The following is a 27,720-nucleotide window of genomic DNA, read 5'->3' on the forward strand; positions in this document are numbered from 1 at the left end:
GAGTGTGGGTGTGTGTGAATGTGCCCTGTGATAGAAGGGCGTCCTGTCCAGGGTGGTGTCCCGCTTTGTGCCCCGAGCTGCTGGGAGGGGCTCTGGCCACTTGACTCTAAACTGGAATCAGTGGGTTGGAAAATAATTCTCTTACTAGTTTAGTCTTAAATGTGTGTACAGCTCACATTTATTTCAGTGTTTAATATTAGAAGTGTTTGGGTCACTGTAAGTTTGGTGATGTTCTTATGACCATAGGAACTTAATTTAACTCGCGTGTAGATCAGTTAGCCTATGGTAAAATTGATTTCATTATACATTGTTTTGCTTAATGTTGCAGGTTTGACCTATCAACAATGCTGAGTGAGAACGTACTGTTCCATATAGTAAACTTACATGTGGAATCTAAAAAAGTCCAACTTATAAAAGCAGAGGTAGATGGTGATGGCCAGGAAGTGGGGAAATGGGAGACGTTGGTCAAAGGGTACAAAGTGTCAGTTATAAAATAAGTAAGTTTTGGGGATCTAATGTACAGATGGTGACTATAGTTAAAAATATTGTATTGTATTCTTAAAATTTGCTAAGAGAGTACATCTTAAGTACACACACACGGTAACTGAGGTGATGGATGTGTTAACGTGATGTAATTATTTAACAATATATAAATATATGAAATCATCACAGTTACCGTGTACACCTTAAACATACGCACATTAAGCAGCCACTCCCCCATCTTTACTCCTCATTTCTGTGGTTTTACCGACTCTGGGCAATTCGTATCAGTGGAATCAAACGTGACCTTTGTGTCTGGCTGCTTTTCACTGGGATGTTTCCGGGTTCATCGACATTGTATCACAGCTCATATTATTATATTAGTTATATCAGTTTGCTAGGGTTGCCATTGCAGTACCTCAGACTGGGTGCTTAAACAACAGAGGTTTTTCCCCCCCAGTTCCGGAGGCCAGAAGTCCTGATCGAGGTGTCAGCAGGTTTCTCCTGAGGCCTCTCCTGGGCTTGCAGACGGCTGCCTTCTCTGTGTTCTCACACGGCCTTTTCTCCGTGCTCGTGCACCCCTGGTGTCTCTCTTTGTCCAAATGTCCTCTTGTAAGGACACCAGTCAGATTGGATTCAGCTCCCCCTTAGGACCTCATTTTAATTTAAGACCTCTTTAAAGGGCCTATCTCCAAATACAGTCACATTCTGTCTGAGGTGCTGGGGGGTTAGGGCTTCAACATGTGAATTTGGGGGTAGGAGACACAGTTCAGCCCATAGCAATCAGGATACCTTGTTTACAACTCCATTTTCATATCATTTCCCACTGTTGAGGTCTCTGATCACGTGCCCCACCTTCCTTCTAGACTGAGCTTGACGGCACAGCTCATGTCTCTGTCCTGCCGGCCCAGCATGCACTGGGTGGTCCGTGCTCAGGCTGCTGAGTGTCTGCTTCTTGGGGCAGGCATCCTCTCTGTGTTCTTTGCTTGCAGTAGGCGTACAGCATGTGTATGTCTACACTGTGCTAATACTCCCTGGTAGCTTCTATTATATATGTGAGAGGAGGCCGTTTTATATGTAAATACCTACTTGGAAGTTGTTTTGTTGTCATTTCTTTCTTTGTGATCAAAATAGAGAAAAGAAATTGGCTAATGGAGAATTCCCATGACCAAACAAGTGAATGAGTTCATTTTCTCCATCCATGTTGCATTACAGGGAGCAAGTTAAAATGTGTCACCTATCCTTCAGGAATTTAGTAGGAAAAAAACAGAACGTAGGACAGAATGTGACCAATGCACTAAGATGCAAACAAGCAGAGAAGTCTTAGGGACAGAGGCAGGACCTGAGCTGGGATTTTAAGGATGGGCAGGAAAGTGTAAATGTAGTATTCCAGGTAGCAGAAGATTGGGGTTAGGGGGAAGTGGGGCGAGCTCGGGGAGCAGCCGCTGACCATGTAGGTAGGGCTCAGCTGCAATTACCACAGGACAGGAGTGCAGCCAGGCTGCTGGAGTCCAAGCAGCTGGACAGGACATGGGCATCCTGGCTGTCGCTGGGAGGTGATGGATGTGCGGGGTTTGGAGCTCAGCCTCAGGAAGCTCAGTGTAGCTTAGGGGTGAAGGTGTGTGTGTGTGAGGGGAGGTGGTGTCCTGGAAGGGAGAGTCCTGATTGGGATTATAACTGTTTAGAGGTGGATATGGGCAGAGGCCGCAGAAAGGAGGGTGACGCAGGGCCGCCTTGAGCAGGCAGCCTCAGGAGCGATGCCAGTTAAGGAGAGAGTTGGGGGACATACTGGCTTGGAGAAGAAAGCAGGGAGTACAGCTTGAGCAAGCCTGGATGTGAGGCCCCAGCACATCCGAGAAGGTGCCAGGAGGCTCCCAGGTCTCAGTGTACTTGGCGGAGGCTGAGAGAAAAGTCAGGTCCCCACATAGAGAATGCAGGGCAGGGCGGCTGGTGCCTGGCAGGATTTTGTGCTGACGTTGCCGAAGGCTGCTCGGGCTGCCGTAACAAAGCCCCACGGACAGCATAGCATGGGCAGCAGAAGCTTATTCCTCACAGTTCTGGAGGCCGAGAAGTCCAAGATCGAAGTATGTCAGAGTTAGTTTCTGTTGAGGCCTCTTTCCCCGGCTTAGAGACTGGTTGGTGATATGTCCCCTGCATGTCCTAAAACTTGCTATTGTATCATTTCCCCGTGGACTGGTCATGAAATGAAGAGATGATTATTTAAAGAGAATTCCCTATTTTTTTGGCCAAAAAAATCCAGATAATACATTAATGTGAAATTAGTGTGAAATAAACCCTGTTTGCAAGTTGATTTGTTTGCTGAAAATGTGAAGTAGTAAGAAATAAAGGAACTGGGGTGGGGGGAACCTCCCTGTGCCTTCTCATGGTTTCCTCTGCAGCCATGCATGTTGGTGTCCAAATCTCCTCCTCTTAGGAGGCCCACCCGATGCCATTGTTTTAATCACAGCTTTAAAAACCATGTCTCCAAATACAGTCACATCTTGAGGTGCTGGAGGCTAGGACTTCAACAGATGAATTTTGGGGTGGACACAATTCAGCTTATAATAGATGTGAACGTATGATGTATCTAAGTAGGATTATGTAAAGGTTTCACTGCAATTCAAGATGAAGAACCCTGTGACTTTGTTTTATTTTTTAGTGTGTGATGAAGCCAGGGCAGGGAATGGCAGCGCATTTTTCTAGGTAGTTAAGAGTAGTCAGAACGGCTCTGCTACTTAGTAGCTGTTTGATTTGGGGCAAGTTAACTTTTTACCTACTGTGTCTCAGTTTCCTCACAGGTAAAGTGGAAATAAAGGTTGCTGTGAGGATTAAATCAGCTGAGATACGTAAAGTGCTTAGACGTAAACCTGGTTCCTGTAGTAAGTGCTATGTGAGTGCTGCTCGTGATTATCAGTCAGAGTTAGAGATGATGGTGTTTATGCGAGGAAAATACTGCTTTTCTGTGCAAAACCAAACTGCATGTATGAGAACGGAAATCACGATGTTACACTCCACTGAGCGTAGTTGTATAGAATATCTAGAGCTTCTGCTGTCAAATGTGTGATACTGGAGGACCACACCGGAAGTGGGCAGAGGCTTGTCATCTGGGAAAATAAAATTTCACAGAGCTTCCATGTACTTCCAGTACTTTGAGCCTTGCGGCAGAGCCTGTGAGGTAGGCAAGATGGGAGTTTCCTTTTGAATCCCACAGCTGCACACAGCCTGGAAGAAGCCCCCAGGCAATAAGGCTCAGTTTTCCGGTATCTTCTCAGAGCAGGGAGACTGGAGAGTGATCTTTTGAGCAAATTTAGTAATCTCTCTATTTATTATTTCGTTCAAAATAACTGCTGTGGTCTGAATATTTGTGTCCCAAGATTGATATGTTGAAATCCTAGCCACTGGGGGTGATTAGGTCCTGAGGGTGGAGCCCCCATGTATGGGGTTCGTGCCTTATAAAGAGACCCCAGGGAGCTCCCTCACCCCTTCTGTGTGAGGACGCAGCGAGGAGACACTGTCTGGGAAGCAGAAGGTGGGCCCTCACAAACACTGAATCTGCCAGTGCCTTTACCTTGGACTTCTCACCCTCCAGAAATAATAATTGTTGTTACAAGTCACAGCTTGTAACTTGTTGGTACAGCCTCCCAAACGGATTCGTATTATACAAACTGCCATTTGTTGGGTACCTCCACGTTCTGGGCTGCATGCGGGCACTTGACCTGTGCTACCTCAGGAGATGGCCGCCCTACCTCTGTGAAGGGTTGTACGATTGGACAGAGAAGGACACTGCGGCTCAGGGGTTCGGTCATTTAGCAGCATCTGTCTGATCCTGAAGCCAGCTCCCCCCTTGGACAGCCGTTCTGCCCAGCGAGGGCCCTGGGTACAGGTGTGAAGAGCATCTCTGGGCAGCACCCCCACCGAGCTCTTCGAAGTCAGGGAATGTTTGCTGAACAAATTCGCTTTTCTTCGGAAGATAGCAAAAGAGGACCACTTGCACGTTTCAAAATCACATCGTTTGGGTGTTCATATCACCAGAGATAGGCCTGATGTCTCAGAAGATCCCTCAGTGGCAAGACAAGCTCTAAAATGGGTCAGACATGGGAGTAATGAGCCAAGAGGTGGGTCTCACTAACAGTCAAGAATAAGCAGCAATCTGGGGCAGTTAGTAACTAATATGGAAAATTCGTTTATACCAGAAAATAAGAACCAAAAGGTAGGTAATATAAAACAGAGTTCAAGGCAGTTTAGATAATTAATGGTGAGTTAATAAGAGAAATATAATTTGAAATACTGAAACTGAGAGGTTAAAATGTCCCAGGAATATTCACGTTTAATGAGACATAGGTGACTATAGCCAAGAGCTTACCTATGAGTTCAGTCAAAAGTCAGGCAGAAAAGGTGTTTCTAGGGAATAGGTCGGTCAGACAGTGCGTGATGGTGGGGTGGTCTGGGGTGGAGCGTGTGCTGATGAGATGACGCCCCGCCGTTCCGGGGAGATGGGGGAAGTGAGCAGCCTGGATTGGTGGAGACATTCCCGGTATGAAAGCTTCTCCCACACGTACAGCAGGCTTACTAGATCACATGTCCGGATTCCTTAGAGAATAATCCCACTGTGCCAGGAACACACACACAAGTGGGCAGGAGGCTAGGAAAACAAAGATAGATTATGAGAAAACAATGGAAATGTCTGTAACAAGCCCCCCCACCCCACCCCGCGCCCCCTAGGTGAGCTATAACCATCTAATGGGATCAAGTGATGATGGCAGGGACGTGAGTCCGTAACAGGGAGGATCGTTAGGTAGTGTGGACATTTAACATGACTAATTCTTCTGATACATGAACATGGGATAGCCTTCCATTTGTGTCTTCAGTTTCGTTCATCAAAATCTTGTAGTTTTAAATGTACAGATCTTTCACCTCCTTCATTTTTATTCCTAAGTATTTTATTGTTTTTGTCTCTTTTGTGAATGGGATTATTTTCTTAATTTCTTTTTCAGATATTTTGTCATTATTGTATACAAATGCAGCTGATTTCTGTGTGTTGATTTTTATGTACTGCAACTTAACTGAATTCGTTGATTAGTTCTAACAGTTTTTTGGAGGAATCTTTAGGATTATCTGTATATAAGCCATATAGTCTGCAAACAAAGATAGTTTTACTTCTTCCTTTCCAATATGGATGCCTTTTATTTATCTTGCCTGATTGGCCTGGCCAGGACTTCCATGTTGGAGAAGAGTGGTGTAGCACACTTCTAGGTTTCTGTATATTGAACCATTCTTGCATCCCAGGGAAAAATCCCACTTGCTTATGGTGTATGATCCTTTTAATGTGCTGTTGAATTGGGTTTGCTAATATTTGTTGAGAATTTTTGCATCTGTATTCATCAGAGATACTGGTCTGTAGTTTGTTTGTTGTGTTGCTTTCTGGCTTTTGTATCAGGGTCATGCTGGCCTTGTAAAAAGAGTTTGGGAGGGTTCCTGCCTCTTTGATTTTTTGGATGAGTTTGCAAAGGATTGGCATTAATTCTTCTTTAAATGTTTGGTAAAAATCATCAGTGAAACCATATGGTCCTGGACTTTGTTGGGAGGTTTTTGATTACTGATTCAATCTCCTTATTCATTATTGATCTGTTCATATTTTCAATTTCCTGATTCTGTCTTGGTGAATTGTATGTTTCTAGAGACATATCTATTTCTTCTAGGTTATCCAATTTGTTGGCATATAATTATTCACAGTAGTTTCTTATGATCCTGTGTATTTCTGTGGTATCAGTTGTAATATCTCCTCTTTCATCTCTGATTTTATCTGCTTGAGCCTTCTCTCTTTTTTTCTTAGTCAAGCTAAAGGTTTGGTCAATTTTGCCTTCTCAAAAACCACCTCTTAGTTTTGTTGATCTTTCCTGTTTTTCTCTGGTTTCTATTTATGGCCAAATCTTTGTTGTATCCTTCCTTCTGCTGACTTTAGGCTTAAATTGTTCTTTTTCTAGTTGCTTGAGGTATAGAATTAGTTATTTATTTGAGGTCTTTATTTTATCTTAATATAGGCATTCATTGCTATAAACTTCTCCCTGAAAACTGCTTTTCCACTATCCCCTAAGTTTTGGTATGTTGCATTTCCATTTCACTCGTTTGGAGATTTTTTTTAAATTTCTATTTTGATTTCTTCTTTGGTTAATTGGTTATTCAGGAGTGTGTTGTTTAATTCCCACATATTTATAAATTTCCCAGCTTTCCTCGTCATTGATTTCTAGTTTCATACAATTGTGGTCAGAATAGTCACTTGGTATCATTTCAGTCTTCTTAAATTTGCTAAGACTTTTTTTGTGACCTAACATACAATCTGTCCTGAAGAAAGCTCCATGTACACTTGAGAGGAATATGTTTTCTCCTGCTATTGGTTGGAATGTTCTATATATGGCTGTTAGGTTCATTTGGTCTAAAGTATGGTTCAAGTCCAATGTTTCCTTATTGATTTTCTGTCTTCATGATGTATCCATTGATGAGAATGGGGTATTGAAGTCACCAGGAATTATCATATTGTTGTGTTTCCCCACTCAGATCTGTTAGCATTTGCTTAATACATTTATGTGCTCCGAGGTTGGATGCATATATATTTACAATTATTATATCTTCTTGATAAATTGAACCCTTTATTATTATTTAATGACCTTTGTCTCTTGTTACCATTTTTGGTAGGGGTGGCAGGATCTAACAAGTAGAGAGAATAGTTCAATGATTCCCATCTATCTATCACCCAGATTCAATAACTATCAAGGTTTTGTCACACATGCCTCATTAATCTTTTTGATTTATTGAAGTATTTAAAATTTTCTGACATATTTCATGAACCCTAGATACTCCCATAAGCATCTCTAAAAAATAAGAGTATTTTCTTATAGAATTATAATGCTATTATCCATGCCCCCCCAAAATTTAACCATGATTCTGTGATATCATCTTTTATCTAGATATACCTATAAGATTTTCCTGATTGTCTCGGAAATGTCATTTTACAGTTGATATGTTCAAATCAGAATCCAAACAAGGTCTTTATATTACCCGGGGCGGTTGGTCTTAGATCTCTTAATCTAAGGGAAATAACCATCACTTTAAAAAGAATAATTTCTCCCACAGAATGCCCCACATTCTGAGTTTCTCTCTTTGCTTCCATTTGGCATCATTTAACTCTTTCTTCAATAGAAGGGTCTTCAGTCTGAGAATGACTGTGTTATGACTTGGAGCCTTCTGTAGCCCTGGGGAATGTGCCTTAGCGCTCGTGCCCTTGGCAGCGCTCGGTGAGGGCATCACAGAGGGTTGGCCACTTCCCATCTCAAAGCCAGGGGACTATCCTGCTTCTCTGTCCAGCTCAGGCCAGGCCACTTTTATGAAGCTTTGTTCTCCCTCACCTCTGAATTTCACTGAATTATATGTAGCACTTAATTTTGTGTTTTTCTCTTGTTCATGGTGGTTTCCATGTTTGTAAGCCTTGTTCTCCCAAAGGTGTTCTCTACTCTGTTATGATATATATTTTTAAAAATTTAATGTATATTTTATGAAAGTATAAGATATATCAGAAAAGTGTAGAAATCATACAGTGTGATGGATTTTCATAATAGGAACACATCCATGTAACCAGCACGTAGATTAGGTGCCATCACGTCCTTTCCAGCCGTTGCTTTCCTCCCAGGGGCACCCACATCCTGACATCCAGCAGCAGAGATTAGTTTGGCTGTTATTTACTTTCATACAAATACAATCATATAATATGTGCTGTTTTTGTCTGACTTCTTTCACTCAGCATTGCCTGTGAGATTCATCTGTGGTGTTACCTGTAGTGTGTCCATTCGTTCTCCTTGCTATAGAGTTTTCCACGGTGTAGATACCACAGTTTATTAGCCCATTTTACTGTTGATGGACATTTGGGTAGGATCTAGTTTGCGGCTATTGCATGTGGTGCTGATGGAAATATTCTTATACATGTCTTTTTGGTGAACCTGTGTTCACGCTTCTGTGGCGCATCTGCCTGGAGTATATATACGCGGGCTCAGCTTTCAGGGATGCTGTCGAAAGGTCTTCACTGAGGTTGCACTAGGTCATTTTTAGAAACACAGATCTTACCGTGTCACTTCTCAGCCTTACTTCATACCCACCCCTTAAGCCCCAGCACACAGAGCTGAAATCCAGAGTCCCTGGTGGCCTGAGCCCCGCCTCCCTCATTTGCCCTTCCCCCAGTCTCCCGCGCCGTGCTGGGGCTCCCAGGCATGCCCAGGCTGTCTCCTTTGCTCAGACCGCCCTCTTCTCCCCTCACCGTCCCCTGACTTGTGCCCGCCTATTTCCTGTTTCTTCTCAAAGACCCTGCTGCTCAGGTAGTGCTCTCCTTCAGGACATAGGGCGCCCTGCTTCCCCATGCATGGCTCATTGGCCCCCCCACAGTGTTACAAGCATCTCGTCATGTAGCTGTCTCCAGTTACACTGTAGCAGCTCCTTAAGAACAAGGACTGTTGTTTTGTGTCTCTTCATGTCCTTGGCACTTAGCATACCTGGTCCATCGGAGATGCTCAAAAAAATACTGAATGTGTGAATGAATGAATGACCTTTCAACTAGCCTGAAAGTACTGAACACTTGGCAGATGATAGTAACAGAAACTTGGTGACTGGTGGATTGCTTTTTGCTTTACAAAAACTTTAAATCTGGCTTTGCTTGTGAGAGTTGAAAAGAGAAGGCCATAAAACCCAGCCCCTCCCACAGGCGTGACAGGCAGGGAATAGCAACAGTAATTTCACATTGCACACTGGTAATTTGCTACGAAAACCAGTGAGAGCTTCAGTATTTTCTACACCAAGAACTTGCTGTGTTTTTCTCCTTGTTGACTGCAATGTGCGTTGGGGGAAGGTGCATGGGTTTCGGTTTAAGCTTTAACTTTAAATCCAGGCTATGTCATTTTTAATAGCTGTGCTGTTTTAGTTAAATTAACTCCTTTGAGCCTCCGTTTCCCATGTGTGAAATGGGACAATAACACCTGCTTTGCAGGGCTGCTGGAAGATTGGAAGAACATATCGTTTCCCAGATATCCTCTGCACTGAAAGCCTCCTACAATGAGTTGTCTTTCTCTTTCTTGGTGAAATAGGTCAAATGAATGAACTAGGCTCAAGCCAGTTTCCACGGGTCTCTATATGTGTCTTCTTGAAAGCTCTGGGTGGGGCTGGGTTGTATTCTCAGCTCCCCCGGCGCTGGAGAAGGGGTAAGCTCTGCAGTCCAGAGGGAGAGCAGGCAGGAGGAAAGAGCCCAGCAGGGCAGCCACAGAGCTGCTCTCACAGCCACAGAGCTGCTCTCACACCCACAGGGAGTCTGGGAAACCCCTCCTTTCCTTCTTGGGTGCTAATGTCTGGGGAGGAGGTGTAGTCCACCTGGGCTGTGTTGGTCTTGCCCCCCTCTGTGAGACGGACCAGCTCGCTGGAGAACTCTTTATTCCAAGATGGGGTCAGATAAATCCCTTAACTGAGAAATAATTGAAATCATTATATTAAAAGAATGCTGAGTTTGCATGAATTTTGAAGGGTCATCTCTGGGCGAGTGTGGCTTGGTGGGGTCCGCACCAGGTTTACACTGCACAGCAGAGCCCGGGGGCTCTGGTCCTTGGGGGGGGGGGGGGCGGGCATTCAAAGGACCAGTAAAGAGTTACAGAGCTTTAAAGGGGTTTCAGTTAGGACTTTATTAAACCTTAGGTACTGGGTGGTTTGTGAAGCATGACCTTCTGGGGTAGGGGGAGAATTGCTTTTTCCTCTTCTGGGGGAGTTCCTGTGATACTAACAGTTAATACCAGCTCTTGATCATGACTGAAAGAACACTGTAAACTTAAAAAATGTTCCATAATGAAAAACAAAGCTGCTCTGTTGTTTTTGAAATAAGTTTGAAAAAGTGTTTAAACTGAATATAACAGCATCTGTTCTCTGATAACCACAAAGCATTACAAGGGGATTTTTAACATTTTAACGGATTTTGTTCTGCCAGGAGTGGACCATGTGTTGGCTTTTGAGTGCTTTTAAAGAGCCAAGTATAGACCAAATTGTGCTTTTTGGTAATATTTAGGGCCTTGGGATGCACCCCAAAACACTAGAGAACCCTAAGAAAGAACCCCGGGCTTCTGTCAGCAGCTCCCAGCCACAATGTAGCTTTGAAAGTGGGATTGGGGTGGGGGGGCGGTAGTGTATACAAGGATTGGATTCAGTTAGTTCTGTGCATCCAGTTCCTTTCGAAGCCCCGTCACCCCAACACAACATATTTTTCTAGAGGTTTTGGACTCAAAGAATTCTGATTGCTGTCAGCAGTGTTCAGCTGTGAGTTCAGGACCCATAGGAATGTGAGTAAATGGAGCCACTTTATGTAAAGTACTTAAAAGCATGTTCAGAAACATGCCCTTAATTTCCTCCCCTACTCCCCTTCTTGTTATTCAGTTTTTACCTAACTCTCAGCTATTTTAATTGAATTTTACTTGGGGAGTAATTAGAAAAGCACTGAAAGGATTTGAATGCTGTGGGGACAGGTAGTCAAAACACTCATCAGGCTTAATTTTGAGTTCTGTGTTTTATTTTTTAAAAGTCTTCATTTAAAAAAAATTTAAAAATAGAGGTGTGTGTGTGTGTGTGTGTGTGTGTGCAGGGGTGATGCTTTTGTTGCACTAATGCAGGCGGTTAACTTTTCTAGATGTGCATTCCTCCAGCCTGACTACCTCCAGATAGCCAACCTCTTTTTGAAAATTTAAACGTGTTTTTTAATATTCTTGGCAAAAGGTAATTTTGAAGGTAAATCTGTTATTTTTACCAAAAGAATTGAGTCCTGAATGCGAGAGCCCCCTGGAAATGGAGTTTGGATTATCCCCGATTTTGTTTTACTGGGCCGTGGGCTGGCAAGGGAGCTGGGTTAAGAGCATCAGACAGACCATCAGGTGGGGCCACCTGGTAGTTTCGGAGCAGTGCTGGGGTTCCTTTTGTAGTGGAGGCGGTATTCCGGAGCTTTTGAGTTTGACGTCTAGCAGTGGTATTTGGTAGTTATCTTCCAGAGTCTTCTCACTGACTAATTAATTCATTCTGTCCGGAGTCACCCGGGGAGGCCCCTGGTTGGCTCTCCTGTGGATCCTGGGTGTCAGGGGAGCTGAGTCCAGCACACCTGCATCTCCCACCTGGGCTGTGGCCTTACCTTGCCCTCTGAAGGTAGCCCCTTTGAAGGCAGCAGTGTTTGTCTGTCACCTCCGATCCCATGGCCTTGGTCCAGTGCTCCTTCTGGGAGGCTTGTTCCTCCACAGCTGAAATTGTTAGATGCAGAAGCCATGGGCCCAGGTCTAGCCAGGGGCTTACCTGCATTTGTAACTGTTTTATTTGTCACTTTGGGGTAAGGTCTGACTTAAAAAAAATAGTTATCTAAGAGTTGTTTAAACAGGTAATGCTTTCTCCTTTCTAGGACATGTATTTTGTTAGCAAACCACTAGAAGGGAATGGCTTTGTGTACTATTTTGTAATTCTTCTTCTGTGCTGCTTATAACTTAAATTTAAGTTGTGTTCCCAAACTCCCCATTTCTCATCTAAGAAAGCTAAATAGTCAATTAGAAACCATTTTAAGTTAATGTAGTCTTAAAATGTTTCTGTAAAACAAACCCTTTAAATAATACACTAATGGATCGTCATTCTCTTTCCCTCCATTACTTAGTGCCTGAGTTCTCACCAAAAAAAATAAAAAAATAAAAAATAATTACCTTTTGGGGGCATCCAAGTAGAGTGGGAGTTACCTGCCTTCAGCCAGACCAGAGGGCCCTTCCCGTGCCCTGCAGAATGGACTGCAGGTTCAGACTTGATGCGGGGTCTTGGCTTGCTCCAGGCAGAATAAATGTATTTTGAGCAACTTCCAGCAAGCGAGTAAGAAGTTGCACACTCCTCCAGCAGGCTTGCAAAAATATTCCAGAAGGCAAATCATTTGCTGCATTTTTTAGTAGCCAACTGTGGAAGTCTCTGCTCAGTCAGCAGCCAGTGCAGCCAGGCCCGGGGTGGGAGATGACAGCTGGAGAGGCCCGTCTTCCCCAGGCCTGGTTGGAGTGGAAAGGGTGGCCTCTCCCGGCTGACCCAGTCACAGATGTAACAATTACCTGTCCCCCTCCTTGTCTCGCTGAATCTCACCCTTCGGGCCTCCCAGGATCCCATGCTCCTGGGGCATGGAGACCGCTATGCCGGTACGGCTGTGCCGATCTCCTCTGCTCATGAGTATGCTCTTGTGCCCATCAGACTTCACTTACACAAGTTCAGAGAAAATTATTAAGAATTCCAGGACAGTGGCTGCTTTTGAGTGCTGATTCCCCAGGCCGACTGCACTGGTGTGTGCTCAGTAAATGCCAATGGGTGCTTCACAGATGAGGATGTAAATGCGACCTGGAGTGGGGCAGTGGACCAAGCCACCAACTGCCTGGGGCCCTCTGGTGGCCGGAAGTTGTTCCTGTTCCGTAGTTTTGGGGCAGGAGGCAGTGAGAGGAGCACCCACCTGCCAGAGTTGGGGGGAGCCTTTGTAGGGCAGGAAGGAGGTGTGCAGGCAGACACATCTGCTCTGCTGCTTTTAACTGGGTCATCTGTGGAAGTCACTTCATCTGTCTCAGTTTCCCCATCTGTAAAATGGGAAGAAGCTAGGGAATGAGCTCTCTTTGTGCTGAGTGTTAACTTGACAATGTAAGTGAAGCGCTGGCGTGGGGCACACAGTAAATGCTCTGAATCGCGGTAGCCAGCCTTATTCACATTGCCCCGAGCCACAGGTGGGCCAGCAGGTGGAGCCTGTGCTCCTGAAGCCACACCCGCAAGCCAGGTGGGCTCTTTGTGATAACTCTTGGCACCTCTCTCTGGCTGTCAGACCTGCTGGTGAGCGCCGAGTACTGTCTCCACCGCCTTCTGCTCTGGCTGGCGGTTCCAGGCCTCTCCTGAGCTTTCTGTGCCTCCTGCTGGGAGCTGTGGGGGCTGGCAGCACCTCCGCTCCCAGCTGTGCCTGGTATTTTTGGGGGCCATGGCCCAGGCAGGCCTGGCCAGTTCACCATTCTCTCGTTTCCAAAGAGCCCTTTCCCTGACTCAGTGTTTGGGGATTTTCCTGCTGTTCGTTTCCAGACTTGCAGAGAGGGCGTGGGGGGATGGTCATGTCTCTTTTGTTGGTCACTGTATTTTGAAAGATGGCAACACAATCATCATTAAAGTGGGGTGACGTTAGAAGTTTTTTCTTTTCAAATATTTTTGGCAGGGCCAAAGAGTAAAAGCCCACGGAATGGTTGCTGAGCAGCATTCAGAAGACCCAGTGTGGCATCAGGGACCGTGCAGCCCCTGTGTGTTTGCAGGGTCCCGGGAAGGTTCCGAGTGTGAGGGAGTGACTTCCAGTGGGGACCTGACATGTGATTTCAAAGGCGCCGCCATCTCACCCGAGCTACTGGGTTAACGTAAGAAAGGTATTTTGGCATAAACGTTTCCGGGGTATGCAGTGGGGTTGGCTGGGCAGGAAGCCCTTGTCGTTGCTATAAAGAAACTAGCAAGCAAGAGAATGAAGGCATCAAAGCGGCCACAGGATGCGGCCGAGCCCTGCCTGGCCCGCCGCCCGCCAGCCGCTCTGAGGGGCGAGTGACATGACCTTAAAGCACTTCATACTCGCAGGCCAAGCTCCAGTTTAAAGTTCAAGGCACTTTGTTTTTTCACCTGTTTCCTACAGTTCTAAGAAACTTCTGAAGAATTAATGTGTAACTATATCGGACACTCAGGCATTTTCTCAAGGGAAAATAATGTTACAATAGAAAGGGAGAGAAGTGGCTACTTGACTGAGATGTGAGAAGGTTTCTATAAAATAAGAAAAATCCTCTTTAGAGCAGCCACGCACAGCATCACATGTGCTTTTCACTAAAATTTGAGTAACGGCTGCGAAAGGCTGCTGGTGGCCACGCAGGGACTAGGAGAGCACTTGGCTTCACTGAAACTGGTCCTCACTTGTGACAGGGGGCCCTTCATGACTTTGGTGGGGCCACGGTTCTGCTGGAGCCGACTTTGACAGAAGGTGTTGAACAATGAAAGCTAATTCATGCAGCAAATGGAAAGACACTAAGAGGACGCTTCCCCGGCAGCTCTTCAGGGCAGGTTATTTCTGGTTCTGAAACAGTCCATTGTCTAGCCAGTGGGGAGTGGCAGAGCTGGCCCCTGAGAGGCCTTAATTTCGTGTGACCCAAATCCAGTCATTTCACCTGTCTTTTCTAATGCAATCTTGACAACAGGCATTAAGCATTGTTAGTAGCTTGATGTTTTACCACTCAGAGAAAACAGTTTGAAATGATGGCATACAGATTTTGCTAACATTTCTTTGTATCATTAAATTTTAATAGATACGGAATGAATATTTTAGGGAGACACCTTTTTTTAAAGGTTGTTTTCATGTTAGAAGCTCGTGTCCATTTAAATCCTTTTGTAGATTAGTTTAAGAAGAGTTAAATTTTAGTGTTTTTCTTGTTTGGTTCACCTGGTGTGTGTATCTTCCTAAATGTGGTTTAGGCATGTGCGGTAGTTCTCATTTGTAGACTAGCATAATAAACTCTTAATTAAATCCTGCCTTTTACACTCTTACCACCAGGTGGCTAAGAAAAAAAATCAAGCAGGAAAAAAGTCTAATAATTATGCAAAGGACTCGTAATCACTTTCAATTTCTGCTTAAGTGATGAAATATGAAACTATAGATGGACTGTGTTTCAAGAAAGAAAACTGCTGAATAAGTGACAGAGGCATTTCCAGCAGTGCCAGGCCAGATGGACATTTCCATGAGTGTTTTTGTTTTCTTAAATATTGACAATGTTAAATAGCCAAATTTTGCTGAAGTAAAACTTTCTGAGACTATCCGAGCTTGTTCCACCTCCGTGCTGACCCCTGGCTGTCCACATTATTCCTGAGCAGTTGGGTTTGCGACAAGGGTCAGCTTTGTGATTCCCAAGTAGGGGAGGTGCTGCCCACAGCAGTGACCCTCCCACTCAGTTCTTTACAGGTTGTTTACAGATGTTGCTTGAGTTCATTTAGAATTGGCTCAAAAACCCCAAACTAAAATTCATCCGATTGAATTAACAACTCACATGTCTCATTCATTGAGTCTGTATATTAATGGTAAGATACTACCATGTTTCCCCGAAAATAAGACCTAACCAGAAAATCAGCCCTAGCATGATTTTTTAGGATGACATCCCCTGAACATAAGCCCTAATGTGTCTTTTGCAACAAAAATTAATATAAGACCGGTCTTGTTTTTGGGGAAACATGGTATAAGGAATTCATGCATGGGTGATGGTGACATAACAGGACCTCTTTCCATAGGCTGTGTCTATTAGAGGAAGAACAGCACCATATGGCAGAAGCCATCACCCCGCCCCCCGACACACCGTGCTTCTAAGGAATCTTGAGGAGGGTGAATCTTATCTCCTGAATACAAAACCCTACCACTTTTCTTGCCGGGGCTTCATGTGGCTGCTCAACTTCTGTACATTCCAGTTTGCCCTTCAGTTCTCTAATTTATTAACTTTGACAAGTAACCTCTTGGTTGTACATGATTTTATTCACAATTCGTTTTTCTGATTCAAAGTGAACATGAGTGCCTTAATCCTCTAATGGGAATTAATTGCTTGTTTCAGTGCTTAACTCTGATCCTTTCTCAAGCCCCACAGGGATGAGTTTCTTCCTGAAGGATCTGTGTTTGTTGTTCAAAATACAATCAGAAAAGTAATGATGTTTTTCTTGTGAAAGGAGCCAGAAATGCAGAATATTAATTTTCTTTTTATATTACATAAGTACTATTCTCAAGCAAATAGTATAAAGGATACAATTCAATAGATAAAACATAGAAGATTATAATTTGGTCATTGTGGCAGTCTACATTATTTCCTAGAAAAGAAATTTAATTTTTTGTTGGCTTGTCTTTTATGGAAACTATCTTCTTCTGCAGAAGAAAGTTACTGAATTGATTTTCCACAGACTTGGAATTAACATCTTATGGCCTAATCATGATCATTTCTATGTAATATCAGCTTCCCAGGTATTCTTGGCTCTGAAAAATCATTAAGGCCACAACCAATGGTTTGCTTCTCTCTCCCATTGATTATGCATTCTTTTTTAAGGAGCTTCATTGAGAAGAATGTAAACTAGCAGATATTTTCAGTTAGGGTAGAGAACTTAGGGAACAGGGTCAAGGTGAAGGAGGAATTAATCCTCATCAGGTGCTAAGGCCTGGCACACAGTCCGCAGTCAATAGAGAGTAGCTCTTAGGGAGACAGGATGAACCCAGTTTTACATAGCAGGAATAGAAGCTCAGAGAGTTTAAATACTTGCCCAAAGACCCACAGTGGCTAAGTAAGTGGTGGAGATGGGAATTTGGTTCAGGCCATTGGTGTGCACAGTGCATTTTACACTTACCATGCATTGTGTCCATCTCTAGAATGCTGAGGGCTGGCCGGAACATAAGGTCCTAGAACATGCCTACCTGGGAGCATCTGCTTCACATTAAGGCAGACCTGGAGGCACTCCTAAGTGTACTCTTCAGTTTGCACCAGAAAAGCTGAAGTTGGTCACCTACAGCTATTTGTATCCATTATTTATTAAACCAATCTCTTGCATTTTATCCAAGACTCTGGCCATAACCCAGTGCCATAGAAGAAACTACATGGCAGAAGAGGACAGGGTGGAGACATACTAATGTATGAGACTCAGAAGGTTAGCTACTCCTTCTGCAGTGGCAATGCCACCCGTCCTCCCAGGGCTGGGGTGCGTCAGGAGGCACTGATATGCTCTGGCCTGAATGAATCACAGGCATGTTCTGAGGTAGCGTTGGCTTCGGTTCTGAGAGGATCTGGCCACTGTAATAGACTTTACACATGTTCTGTTGGTTGTGACCCTCACGGCAGCCCTTGGAAATTGGCGGAACCAGAGTATATACAGAGATACGGGACTCAAAAATGAAAATAAAAGACTAAACCCAAAGTTAGCAGAGGAAGGAAATAATAGAAAGTAGAGCAGAGATGAGTAGAGAAAAATCAATGAAAGCAAGACTTGGTTCTTTGAAAAGGTCAACAAAATCAACAGATTTTAACTACATTAACTAAGAAAAGTACAGAAAAGATATAAATAACTAAAATCAGAAATGAAAGAAGGGGGATTATAACCCATTTTACAGAAATAAAAAGGATATGAGAATACTATGAACAATTGAATGCCAACAAATCGGATAACTTAGATGAAATGGATAAATTCATAGAAACACACAAACTACCAAGACTGAATCATGATGAAATAGAAAATCTGAACAGACTTATAACTAGTAAGGAGATTGACTCAGTAATCAAAAGCCTCTCAATGAAGGAAAACCCACCAGATGGCTTCACTGGTGAATTCTACCAAACATGTAAAGAGAATCAACACCATTCTTCCCAAATCATCACATACTTTCAAAAAATTGAAGAGAAGGAGACACTTCCAAACTCATTCACTGAGGCCAGCATTACCCTGACAAAGACAGTATAAGAAAACTACAGATTCATGTCCCTGATGAAGATTGATGCAAAAATCCTAAACAAATACTAGCAAACAGAATTTCACAACACATTACAAAGATTGTATCATGACTAAGAGGTATTTATTCCTGGAATGCAAGGATGGTTCAATGTAGGCAAATCAATGTTAAAACACTGCATTAACAGAATGAAGGGGATGAGGTAGGATGGGGAACCACACAGTCATCGATCACAATTGAGTCAGAAAAAACATGACAAGATGCAACACCATTTCATGGTAAAAAGGATAGGATAGAAGGAAAACCTCAACATAAGGAAAGAGCCCACAGCTAGCATCATACCCAATGGTGAGAGACAAACCTTTTCTTCTATGATCAGGAACAAAACAGAATTTCTTTTTTTTTAACCACTTTTCGTCAACATATTACTAGAAGTCATATCTGGAAAAATCAGGCAAGAAAAAATAATAAAAGACATCCAAATTGGAAAGGATGAAGTAAATTATCTCTGTTTACATGATCTTATATGTAGAAACCCTAACATTTCCATAAGAAAAGTGTTAGAACTAATAAATGAATTCAGCAAAATTGCAGGATACAAAATCAGTGCACAAAAATGAGTTGCATGTCTATACATTAACAATGAATAATCTGAAAAGCATAACATATTTAGGAAAATACTTAACCAAGTAGGTGAAAGATTCTTACACTCAGAACTACAAAATATTGTTAAAAGAAATTAAATAAATGTAAGCACATCTTATATTCATGGATTGGAAAACTTAAATATTGTTAAGATGTCAATACTACCCAAAGCAATCTACAGCTTTAATGCAATTCTTATCAAAAGTCCCAACTACATTTTTCTTTTGCAGAGATAGAAAAAAATCTACCCTGAAATTCATATGGAATTTCAAGGGACTGCAAATAAGCAAAGAAATCTTGAAAACTAACAATAAAGTTGGAGGTCTCTGTAGTTTTGCAGTAAGTTTTGAAGTCACAACAGTGTGGCACTGACATAAAGACATACAGAGGGCGCCAAGAACGTGTACACACATTGTAAGACAGGAAAAAACTATTAAAATTGTAATACTCAGTATATGCCAATAACAAAAGATGAGTACAAGTCACGTATACACATTTTTTTGGCACCGCTGGTATACAGACCAATGGAAGACAATAGCCCAGAAATAAGCTCTTGTATATGTGGCCAAATGATTTTTAACTAAGGTGCCAAGACCAATGGGAGAATGGGGAAAAAGACAGTCTTTTCAGCAATTGGAAAACTGGATATCCATTATGCTAAGTGAAATAATTCAGCCACAAAAAGACAAATGTTGGATAATTTGACGTATGTGATTTCACTACCTCACTAAGTAGTTCAACTCAGAAACAGAAAGTAGCATCGGTTGCCTGGTGGAGGGGGAAATGGGAAATTACTGTTTATTGGGAACATTTTCAGTTTTGCAAGATGAAAAGAGCCGTGGAGATGGATGGTGGTGACGGTTGCACCACAATGTGAATGTACTTAGCACTACTGAAGTGTTAAGTATGATTAAGGCGCGGACTTGCCCCCAAGGATCCCACGCCCAGCACTAGTGACAGTCGATCTCAGTTCACAGCATAAGCTCTCCCAAGTCCAGCACAGGTGGCAGCCAACTGCACGTCACTTAGTAGCTCCCACCAGGTGGCCCCACGCCAGGCAAAAATGGTGGCTAACCTTGGCCGGCACCAGAGCCCCTCCCAAGAAGTTACAGAATCAACACATCCGGTGGCCAGCTTCAGACCACACCAGAGCACTACCCAACCGCCTCCACAGACGACACACCTGGAGAGCAGACTGGGCAGGCACCAGAGCTCCGCTAAAGTGAGTCCCGCTCTGTGGGGTCGGCCGCTGCACCACAGCTCCTCCACTGTCGTCACCCAGTCCTCACAGCCAGTCAGCATTGAGGGTCAATCCCTCCTACTGATGTGCCAACAACAATCAAGGCTCAACTACAACAGGAGGGCACATACAACCCACATAAAGGACACAGCTGGTGTACCTGGGTCAGGTGCCAGGGAGACTGGGCCACTGGGCCTCATGGGGCTCCTACTACATAAGGCCACTGTACCAAGACTGGGAGACATAGCAGCTCCACTTAATAACAAGCACAGGGAGTCAGCCAAAATGAAGAGACAAACATGTCCCACATGAAAGGACAGGACAAACTCCATAAAAATAACTAAACGAAATGGACACAAGCAATCTACCGGATACAGAGTTCAAAACCCTGGTAATAAGGATACTCGGTGATCTCAGAATCTCACCAAAGAGATAGAAACCATTAAAAGAAAAAGAACCAGTCAGAAGTAAAGAACACAATAACTGAAATAAAGAATACATTAGAGGGGATCAACAGTAGATCAGATGAAGTAGAGGGTCGACAAAGACCTACCACCAACATTACCCAGCAAGGTTCTCATTTAGAATTAAAGGAGAAATAAAGAGTCTCCCAGAAAAGCTAAAGCTAAAGGAATTCATCACCACTAAACCAGTATTACAAGAAATGTTAAAGGGGAAAGGATTAAGATGTACAAATTGTCAGTTATACAAACAGTCATGGGATGTCAGGTACAGCATAAGGAATGGAGTCAGTCACACTGTGACACCTGTGCATGGCGTCAGGCGGGGGCTAGACCTGGCGCTATGGAAGTGCTGGTGGTGCAGTGGAGGGCTCGCCAGGGAGCAGCCAGGGAGGAACAGGCTTCTATCCCTGCTAATGCCTTAAATGACACTCCACTGACCCAGAAAGACAAAAGGGGGGAGAGGGCAACAAAATTTTGGAAGCTAGAAAACAGATATGAGTGGTAACTCACTTAGCAGCCTGGAGAAACCAGAAGCCCACATCCCTATGTGGTCAGAAGCCAGTGAGAAACGAGCTGACAGGTGCCCGGAATGCCAGAGAAGCTCCAGACTCGTGGGCCATGGGTGTGTGGAAACAGCAGGGGCAGGGAGGAGAGGCTGACAGTCTGTCCAGGGAGCAGAACCCCAGGAGAGCGCAGGCGGGTTCCTGTCCTGAGAGGCTTAGCAAGAGGCTTGGCAGTGGGAGCAGCAGGGCCAGCAGGGTGCGGGTGGGCGAGGTGGCACCCTGAAAACTAGGATGAAGAGAAAGCCCACACATCTACAAATTCTGTTGTCTGGGGCCCCTCAAAACCTGTCTTCAGAGCCCCCACACAAGGTCTGCCAACCATCAGGCTCCCCTGGCTCACACAGAGCTTGCATTTCCTATATGGTATTTCCCTTTTCAGTATGAAAGGCCAGGCAAGGATGACGGGCACCTCTAAAGAAAACCTTTTAAAGAAACACATCCCAAAACAAAGAGAAAGGAATTTGGGAGAAATAGAGTCAATGCAGGGAAAGAGGAACACTTAAACAAACAAACAAACATGATAATATCATCCCTACTTTAAGGAGATGGTATTATGCTGTGAAAGAACAGGATGGTAACAAAATGGAGAACAAGAAAAAGATCTTGGAACTATGACGGCAAAAATATTCAAAAATTGAAGAATTGGAAGATAAAGTAGAATATAAAGAGAAAATTGGAAGGTTAATCCAGGATATGTGACATCTGAGTACTGGAGATCCCAGAAAGAGAACAAGAAGGAAGGAGAGTGAAGAAAATTCCCCACGATCCAAGATAATGAGTTTTCAGATGGAAATTTCTGACACAGTGAATGAAAAAAAACCCATCATTATAGAACCTCAGAATTCAAGGGAGAAAGGAAGACGTTAAGAGCCTTCAGAGAGAAAAGCTTGAGTCCTGTATGAAGGACTATGGACCCCAGTGGAACTGGACTTTTCAGCAAGAACTTGGGGAATTAGAAGACAAAGAATTGATGCCTTTTTAAAGTTCTGAAGGAAATCATTTATAGAATTCTCTACCCAGCCACAGTGTTAATCGAGGGTGGGAAACCAAGCCTCAGTAAAATAAGGGAGTCAACCAAGTAGGGGCCATGGGACCCAGGGACAGCCCAGGGCAGCCCGATGGCATGGAGGGACGTGCCGAATGGCAGCGGTACCGTGGCCCAGGCTGGAGCAGGATGGGCTCTGGGAGCCAAGGCTGTAGGGAAATGGGAACCAATGGGTGGTCGAGGCTGAAAGGATTCTTACAGTGCTTTCAGAGAATGTGAGGCTGGGTTACTGTCAGAGAAATTTGAGCAAAGAGCAGAAAAAAAAAGCTGAAGCCGTTTTTCCAAGAAAAACAAAAGTTGTCCAAGAAAGGAAATTAATCATAGTACACTATGTGCCTTATCTGAGAACAGTGTTTACATAGTTCTAATGCTGAATATGGATTTGACCAAAATTGGGATGTGAGTCTGTTGCAGGAATGTGGGGCAGAACGAGTACGCCTGTGTTTGGGGCGTGGGTATAGAGCTTCTCTAGCATCAGTAACCCCGCGAACATGGAATGCAGGCTTACCGGATGTGCAGGCGTGTCCGTGTGTGTTAACTCATGCGGCTACCACAACAGTCCTCCCAGGCAGGGAGCCATTATTCCTTTTACAGTTGAGAAAGCCGAGGCACAGAGAGCTCAAGTGGTTTGCCTCAAGTCACAGTTAAAAACTGGTAGAGTCGGGATTTCAACGCAGGTGAGTTGGTTCTGAAGTCTGTGCTGTAAACCACTCTGCTCACCTGCGTTGGGGTACAAAGGTGGGACATAATGTAAAACATCAAGAAGTAAGCAGTGAAGTAACCAACAATATGGACATCGATACCAAATGCAACCGTTAAAAGGCTTAAAAGTGTTACCACAAGGGAGTGGGAAAGGGTAGGAAATTTCATTTTTCTTGTAAAGTTATTTGCCTTTTACATTATGGAAAATGTTAAAACTTAACCAAAGAGGGGAAACGGTAGGACACCAGTGATGGGCGCGGGTCTCGTTTGACTGGCTTTGCCCAGCTGTGCAGCCTCAGTCCTCGCCAGCCGGAGACTTGGCCCCATAGGACGAGATGGTTTCCAGTTCTCTTCCAGCTCTTCACATTCTGGTAGCGAACAAAGCAAGCAGTGATCTGGGAACACCTACCGTCAAGAGAGTAAATCGGGGCGACGTAAAAGGACCGAGGGACTGGGAGGGTGCTGCTTCAGGCCAGCCGCTCTGTAAAGGGGCAGGAGCCGGGTGAGGGAGGAACGGTGACTGCAAAGGCCCTGGGGTGGGCAGGCGTCCGCAGGGTTCCTCCAAGGGTGCAGGAGGGAGATGAGGCGACGGGCCAGCTGGCACCAAAAGGGAGGCATGGAGTTTGCAGCCGAGATTGACCAGGACCCTCTGGGGGCTGCGATGGGAAGAGGCTCGAGGAAACAGAGCAGCCGCATTAGGGGACTGGGGGACAGCCCTTGGGTGAGGGTGATAGACAAGGGGGTGAGAAACTGCAGATCCTGGGTACAACCTGGAGTTGTTGATAGATCGTTCTAGAAGACAGGATGCAAGTGTGGGAGACAGAAGTTGGGGACAGCTCTTTCCAAATGTCTGGTCTCCAGGGCTGCCGCACAGTCTGATCCAAATCCACCATTGTCGTCTTGGCGCTCATTTTTCTGCATCTCTCCCCAGCCCACCTCTGTAAACAGTCGCACTGCCCTTGTTACTCTCTGTGGGCAGGCCCCAGGTTCTCTCCTGACCTGTCTGTCTTTTCGCTCAGGTCTCTGCATCCTCCCAGGCACGCAGCGCCCTCCTTCTGATCCCCCAGCAGCAGTTCTGCCACCGGCAGCTCCAAAGCTCCCGCTTCTTCCTCCTCTCTCCTCCAATTCTGGGCTCTTCTTGATTGACACCTAGACTTTCATACATGAGGCGTGCCTCCCCTTCAAGTCCCACAACTCTAATGAGTTCCCATCCCATCCCTGCCCAGCTCAAGGAGTCTCAGTGTTGTCAGATGCTCAGACTGCATGTGCCCGGCCAGCCTTGTGTTTTTCCCAGGGCCAAGCTCTTCAAGTGCAATTAGCCTGAAACCCATGGAATGCTCAACATTCCACGTGCTGGTGATGGAGACCAAGGCAGTGGAGAGGAAGAGATGGGCACAAGTGGTCAGATGTGTTGGTCTGTTGGGACCACTCACCCTCCCCAGATGCCCTGAGGAGGTGGGGCAAGGCTGAGACCCCCAGACCAGCCTTTGTTTGCTGAGAAGAAAGTGAAAGACCTGTGAATTAAGTGTGACTTCTTCAAGGGCCACTGGCCATGTGATTGGTGTCCAGGGGGTGTCATCCTCTAGGTGTTTCTTCTGGTTGCTGCTAGCAGATGGACACATCTTTTGTTTTCCTGCACAGGGTGTCTCGTTTCCAACGCCTATCTTGAAGAAGCCTGCCGTCATTACACAGCATCGGGCAAGTAGGGCAGTGAAATGCCAGGCTTTGAACAGGGCCCACCCCTGTTCGACTTTCATTTCCATTTCTGTTTGAGTCACTTTTACACAAATCACTTTTGTCGATTACATAACAATCTATGGCCCAGACCCAGGCAAGCAATAAATGTTTACCTTCATTCTGGAGCCAAGGTCACTGTGATGAGTCACAGTGAGTCATAAGGAAGCATCATTACCCTCTAGGACCTTGAAAAAGGAACACCGAAAGGTGGAATTGTTAAAACTTGGCTGGGTCATACTGCCAAGACTAGAATGTAAATTTAGAACTGAAACCTGAATTAGGTTCTTGTAGCCCATTACAGGTGACTATTTGGGCTACACACACACAATACATTATTTATATTTGCTTATTATTTCTATTTTTTCTATAGTAAGTATTGTGTAATATTTAAAGTCCTTTTAAAAAGATTGAAAACTAACTGCTCTAAAAAAACAGCAGTTGTGCAGGATTTGATCCCAAGACAGGCTGTCTCAAATGGCAAGTACGTATGTTCTCAAAATGAATGCCTTTTCTCGGAAAAGTAACTATAAAGGGTAGGTGGTGTTTCCTGGAACCTCAGAGCCCACCACACAACGGTCAGGGTTGTGCTGGGGGCTGGGAGCAGCGGCTTGCAAGCAAACCTGAAACCTTTACTATCTGGCCCTTCCCAGACAAGGTTGCCCACCCCCCTGGAGAGCGAAAGCTCTCTCCGTTGCTCTGCGGCGTGTAATACCCACCAGTCGGCTTCCTTTCTCTTTTGCAGTGTCTCTGGCCCGCATGGCCCACGTGTTTGTGTACGGGACCCTGAAGCGAGGCCAGCCCAACCACAAGGTCCTGCTGGACAATACTAATGGCTGCACGACCTTCCAGGGCCAGGGCCACACGGTGGAGCCTTACCCGCTGGTGATCGCCGGAGAACACAACATTCCACATCTGCTGAACCTCCCGGGGCAGGGCCACTGTGTGGTGGGCGAGATCTACACTGTGGACGAGCGGATGCTGCGCTTCCTCGATGAGTTCGAAGACTGCCCCACCATGTACCAGCGCACCTGGGTGAGGGTTGAGGTCCTCGAGTGGGAAGGCGCGCGCAGCACCCCCCAGGGGCCTCCAGCTGCTGACAGGACGCTGCAGTGCTTCGTGTACAGCACGGCCACCTACCCGCCGGAGTGGGTCCACCTCCCGTACCACCACAATTACGACTCTTTGGGGCAGCACGGGCTTCGCTATAATCCACGGGAAAACAGATAAAGGGGAGGAATGCTCACCAGCCAGAGGACAGATAGCGCCCTGATGATTATGAGATTACCTCAGCTTGGTCTGCACTCACTGAATACAAAAACGTAGTAATGCCCTTTGAAACAATTGTTTGTAAAACTCAGTCTGTGGGGAAAAAAATCATCTCTTTTGTAGTGGCCGCCGATTTCCCAAATTATTTTGACATACTGATAAGAAGATTGTGCCCTGAAATCTGTCTATCCGATACTGCTTTATTGTTCGCTGCTTAAAGAGCATCGTGGGCGTGAATGTACTGGATAAGAAAAATTTAGGATTTTTAATTCCCCTAAATGACATTTCAGGAACTCTTATGTTATCATATTTTTCTTTCTGGTTTTCTTTTTGCTTTGCTTTAATCTGAAGGTAACCTTTAAAGTGAATGTAAAGACTTTGTGTTGCAGCTAGATTTGAGCAGCCCTTCTGTATTGATTCTGACCTGTAGCACCAAGGAAAAAATGTTTTAAGCTGATCTGGGATGGCTCAGTGTGATTTTCAAAACCTCAAGACAAATGCTGTATTTTAGAGTAGTGTTGGGATATAAATAACATCATTCTTCACACTTTTCATATCAAACTTATTAAAGAAGAGATTATTAAAGATGATCATTTAAAATTAAACTAGATGTTTTAGGAAATCAAATATAAAAGTGTTGGTGCTAGCTTTGCTCCTTTTTTTGGGCCTGCTTAATTTGGTAGAAGGTTCTTTTCATTCTAATCTAGCAAAATAACAAGCACCCACTTGCTGGTTTCAGATGGAAACTCACAAGCCCAGAGCCCAACAGGCACCGTGCCTGCGCCCCCCACAGGAGCGGCATTTGGGGGTGGGCCTTTCGGAGAAGAACCAACATATTAGTAATTTGTTCTTCAGGCCTGACAGAAAGCTCAGCTTCCAAATACACACAGCACTTACAATAATTTCAGCACGGCCGAGGTGCTCGTCACTGCCCACCTCCGTCCGATCCGCCAGCACAGGTTCCAGTCAGCGCACGAGTCTGCCCGCTTACTCACCAGCACGTAGGAAATGGATTCCAGGGTTTCAGAACCAGTGCAAACGCAGCTGCTGAGCCTCTGCAACCCCGTCCTCCGTTGGGAGAGCTCACTTACTCTTCACCTTAATGGTAGACTATGAGCGCTAGCTGCATCTGGCACAAACAACATGAGCATTATTTTTAGCCCTTTTTTCTTAATTCGGAATTTGCTTCCCAGAAACACGAAAAGGCCAGGATGGGTATCAGCTGATGAGCTCATGGCAACCCCACCCACTGCAGTTGGGCTGAAGGCGCCCGAGCAGAGCCTGTGGGATGGGGAAGCGGGGGCCGTGTGAGTCAGGAGTCCGTATGGTGATGCCCCAGGGACAGGCAGATCCAGCACTCACCCATCAGAGCCCCACGGGGGAGTTCCAGAATCATCACCAGTGCCCACCGGGCTTAAGAAGTTACAAATAACCACAAACAATAGTTAGGTCCTCAATCGGGATGAAGTAGGTAATCAGATTATAAGGTGGCAAATGCTAGTTTAATGAAACTGAAGGCAAAACCTGGGATTTAGATGAATTTTTAAAAGGATCACAATGAAATGCTAGTATTTAAAGTCTACTGGCACAGCCTGTAGCCTCTTGTGTACATTGTCTTCATTCAAAAAAAGGGCAAACTAATATTTAGACAAATACTCAGTTTTATTGATTTAATTTTGACACTAGGAAATCTCACAGCAGAAGTACAAATCATATGTACAATTATTTATATCAATAAAAATTTCCATTGGTTTTTTTGGCAGAATGTTGGTTTTGACTATATGTGGAATAAATATGACCATGTAAAATCTGCTGCACAGGGGTGTTCCTGCAAAATGCTTGAATCAATTGAGTGTGAAAGAATAATAATACGAATGGCTAATTAAATTGGGTGATGACTGAAAGGCTATAAATACTTCACTGCAGTTCCACGAGCAGGTCTCCTTCTCCAACTGTGTCCCCAGCTTTACAGTGCACCGATTTCACCTTGAATTTAAAAAAAAAAGGGGGGAAGGGGGAAGAATTATTAACTAGACCAG

General features: G+C 44.7%; 2 protein-coding genes and 1 long non-coding RNA gene across 5 annotated transcripts in view; 1 reads left to right on the forward strand and 2 right to left on the reverse strand.

Annotated features, from left to right (window-relative positions):
• GGACT (gamma-glutamylamine cyclotransferase) overlaps nt 1-27,720 on the forward strand; it is a 60,565-nt gene that overhangs the window by 22,609 nt on the left and 10,236 nt on the right. For 2 of the 3 annotated variants that reach the window (XM_019754208.3, XM_019754210.3), the window contains one exon: nt 25,158-27,446. The exons of the other annotated variant lie outside the window; for it this stretch is intronic. In XM_019754208.3, coding sequence (XP_019609767.2) covers nt 25,158-25,642 — 485 coding nt within the window. In that variant the 3' untranslated portion in view covers nt 25,643-27,446. Of the gene's footprint in view, nt 1-25,157; nt 27,447-27,720 lie in introns of those variants that run through there. 3 annotated transcript variants of the gene reach the window in all.
• Nucleotides 519-25,158, reverse strand: LOC109459607 (uncharacterized). Its single transcript, XR_012495484.2, has 4 exons — nt 22,485-25,158; nt 12,228-13,659; nt 4,844-5,122; nt 519-4,558 (listed from the first exon to the last, which is right to left on the reverse strand). It is a non-coding gene; the product is annotated as an uncharacterized LOC109459607 (long non-coding RNA).
• PCCA (propionyl-CoA carboxylase subunit alpha) overlaps nt 27,325-27,720 on the reverse strand; it is a 358,009-nt gene continuing 357,613 nt past the window's right edge. The window contains exon 24 of the mRNA XM_019754213.3: nt 27,325-27,667. Coding sequence (XP_019609772.1) covers nt 27,599-27,667 — 69 coding nt within the window. The 3' untranslated portion in view covers nt 27,325-27,598. The remainder of the gene's footprint in view (nt 27,668-27,720) is intronic.

Source organism: Rhinolophus sinicus, chromosome 16 (assembly GCF_057876585.1).
Source record: "Rhinolophus sinicus isolate RSI-liver-muscle chromosome 16, RSI-T2T, whole genome shotgun sequence".
In the NCBI taxonomy this organism is placed as follows: domain Eukaryota; kingdom Metazoa; phylum Chordata; class Mammalia; order Chiroptera; family Rhinolophidae; genus Rhinolophus; species Rhinolophus sinicus.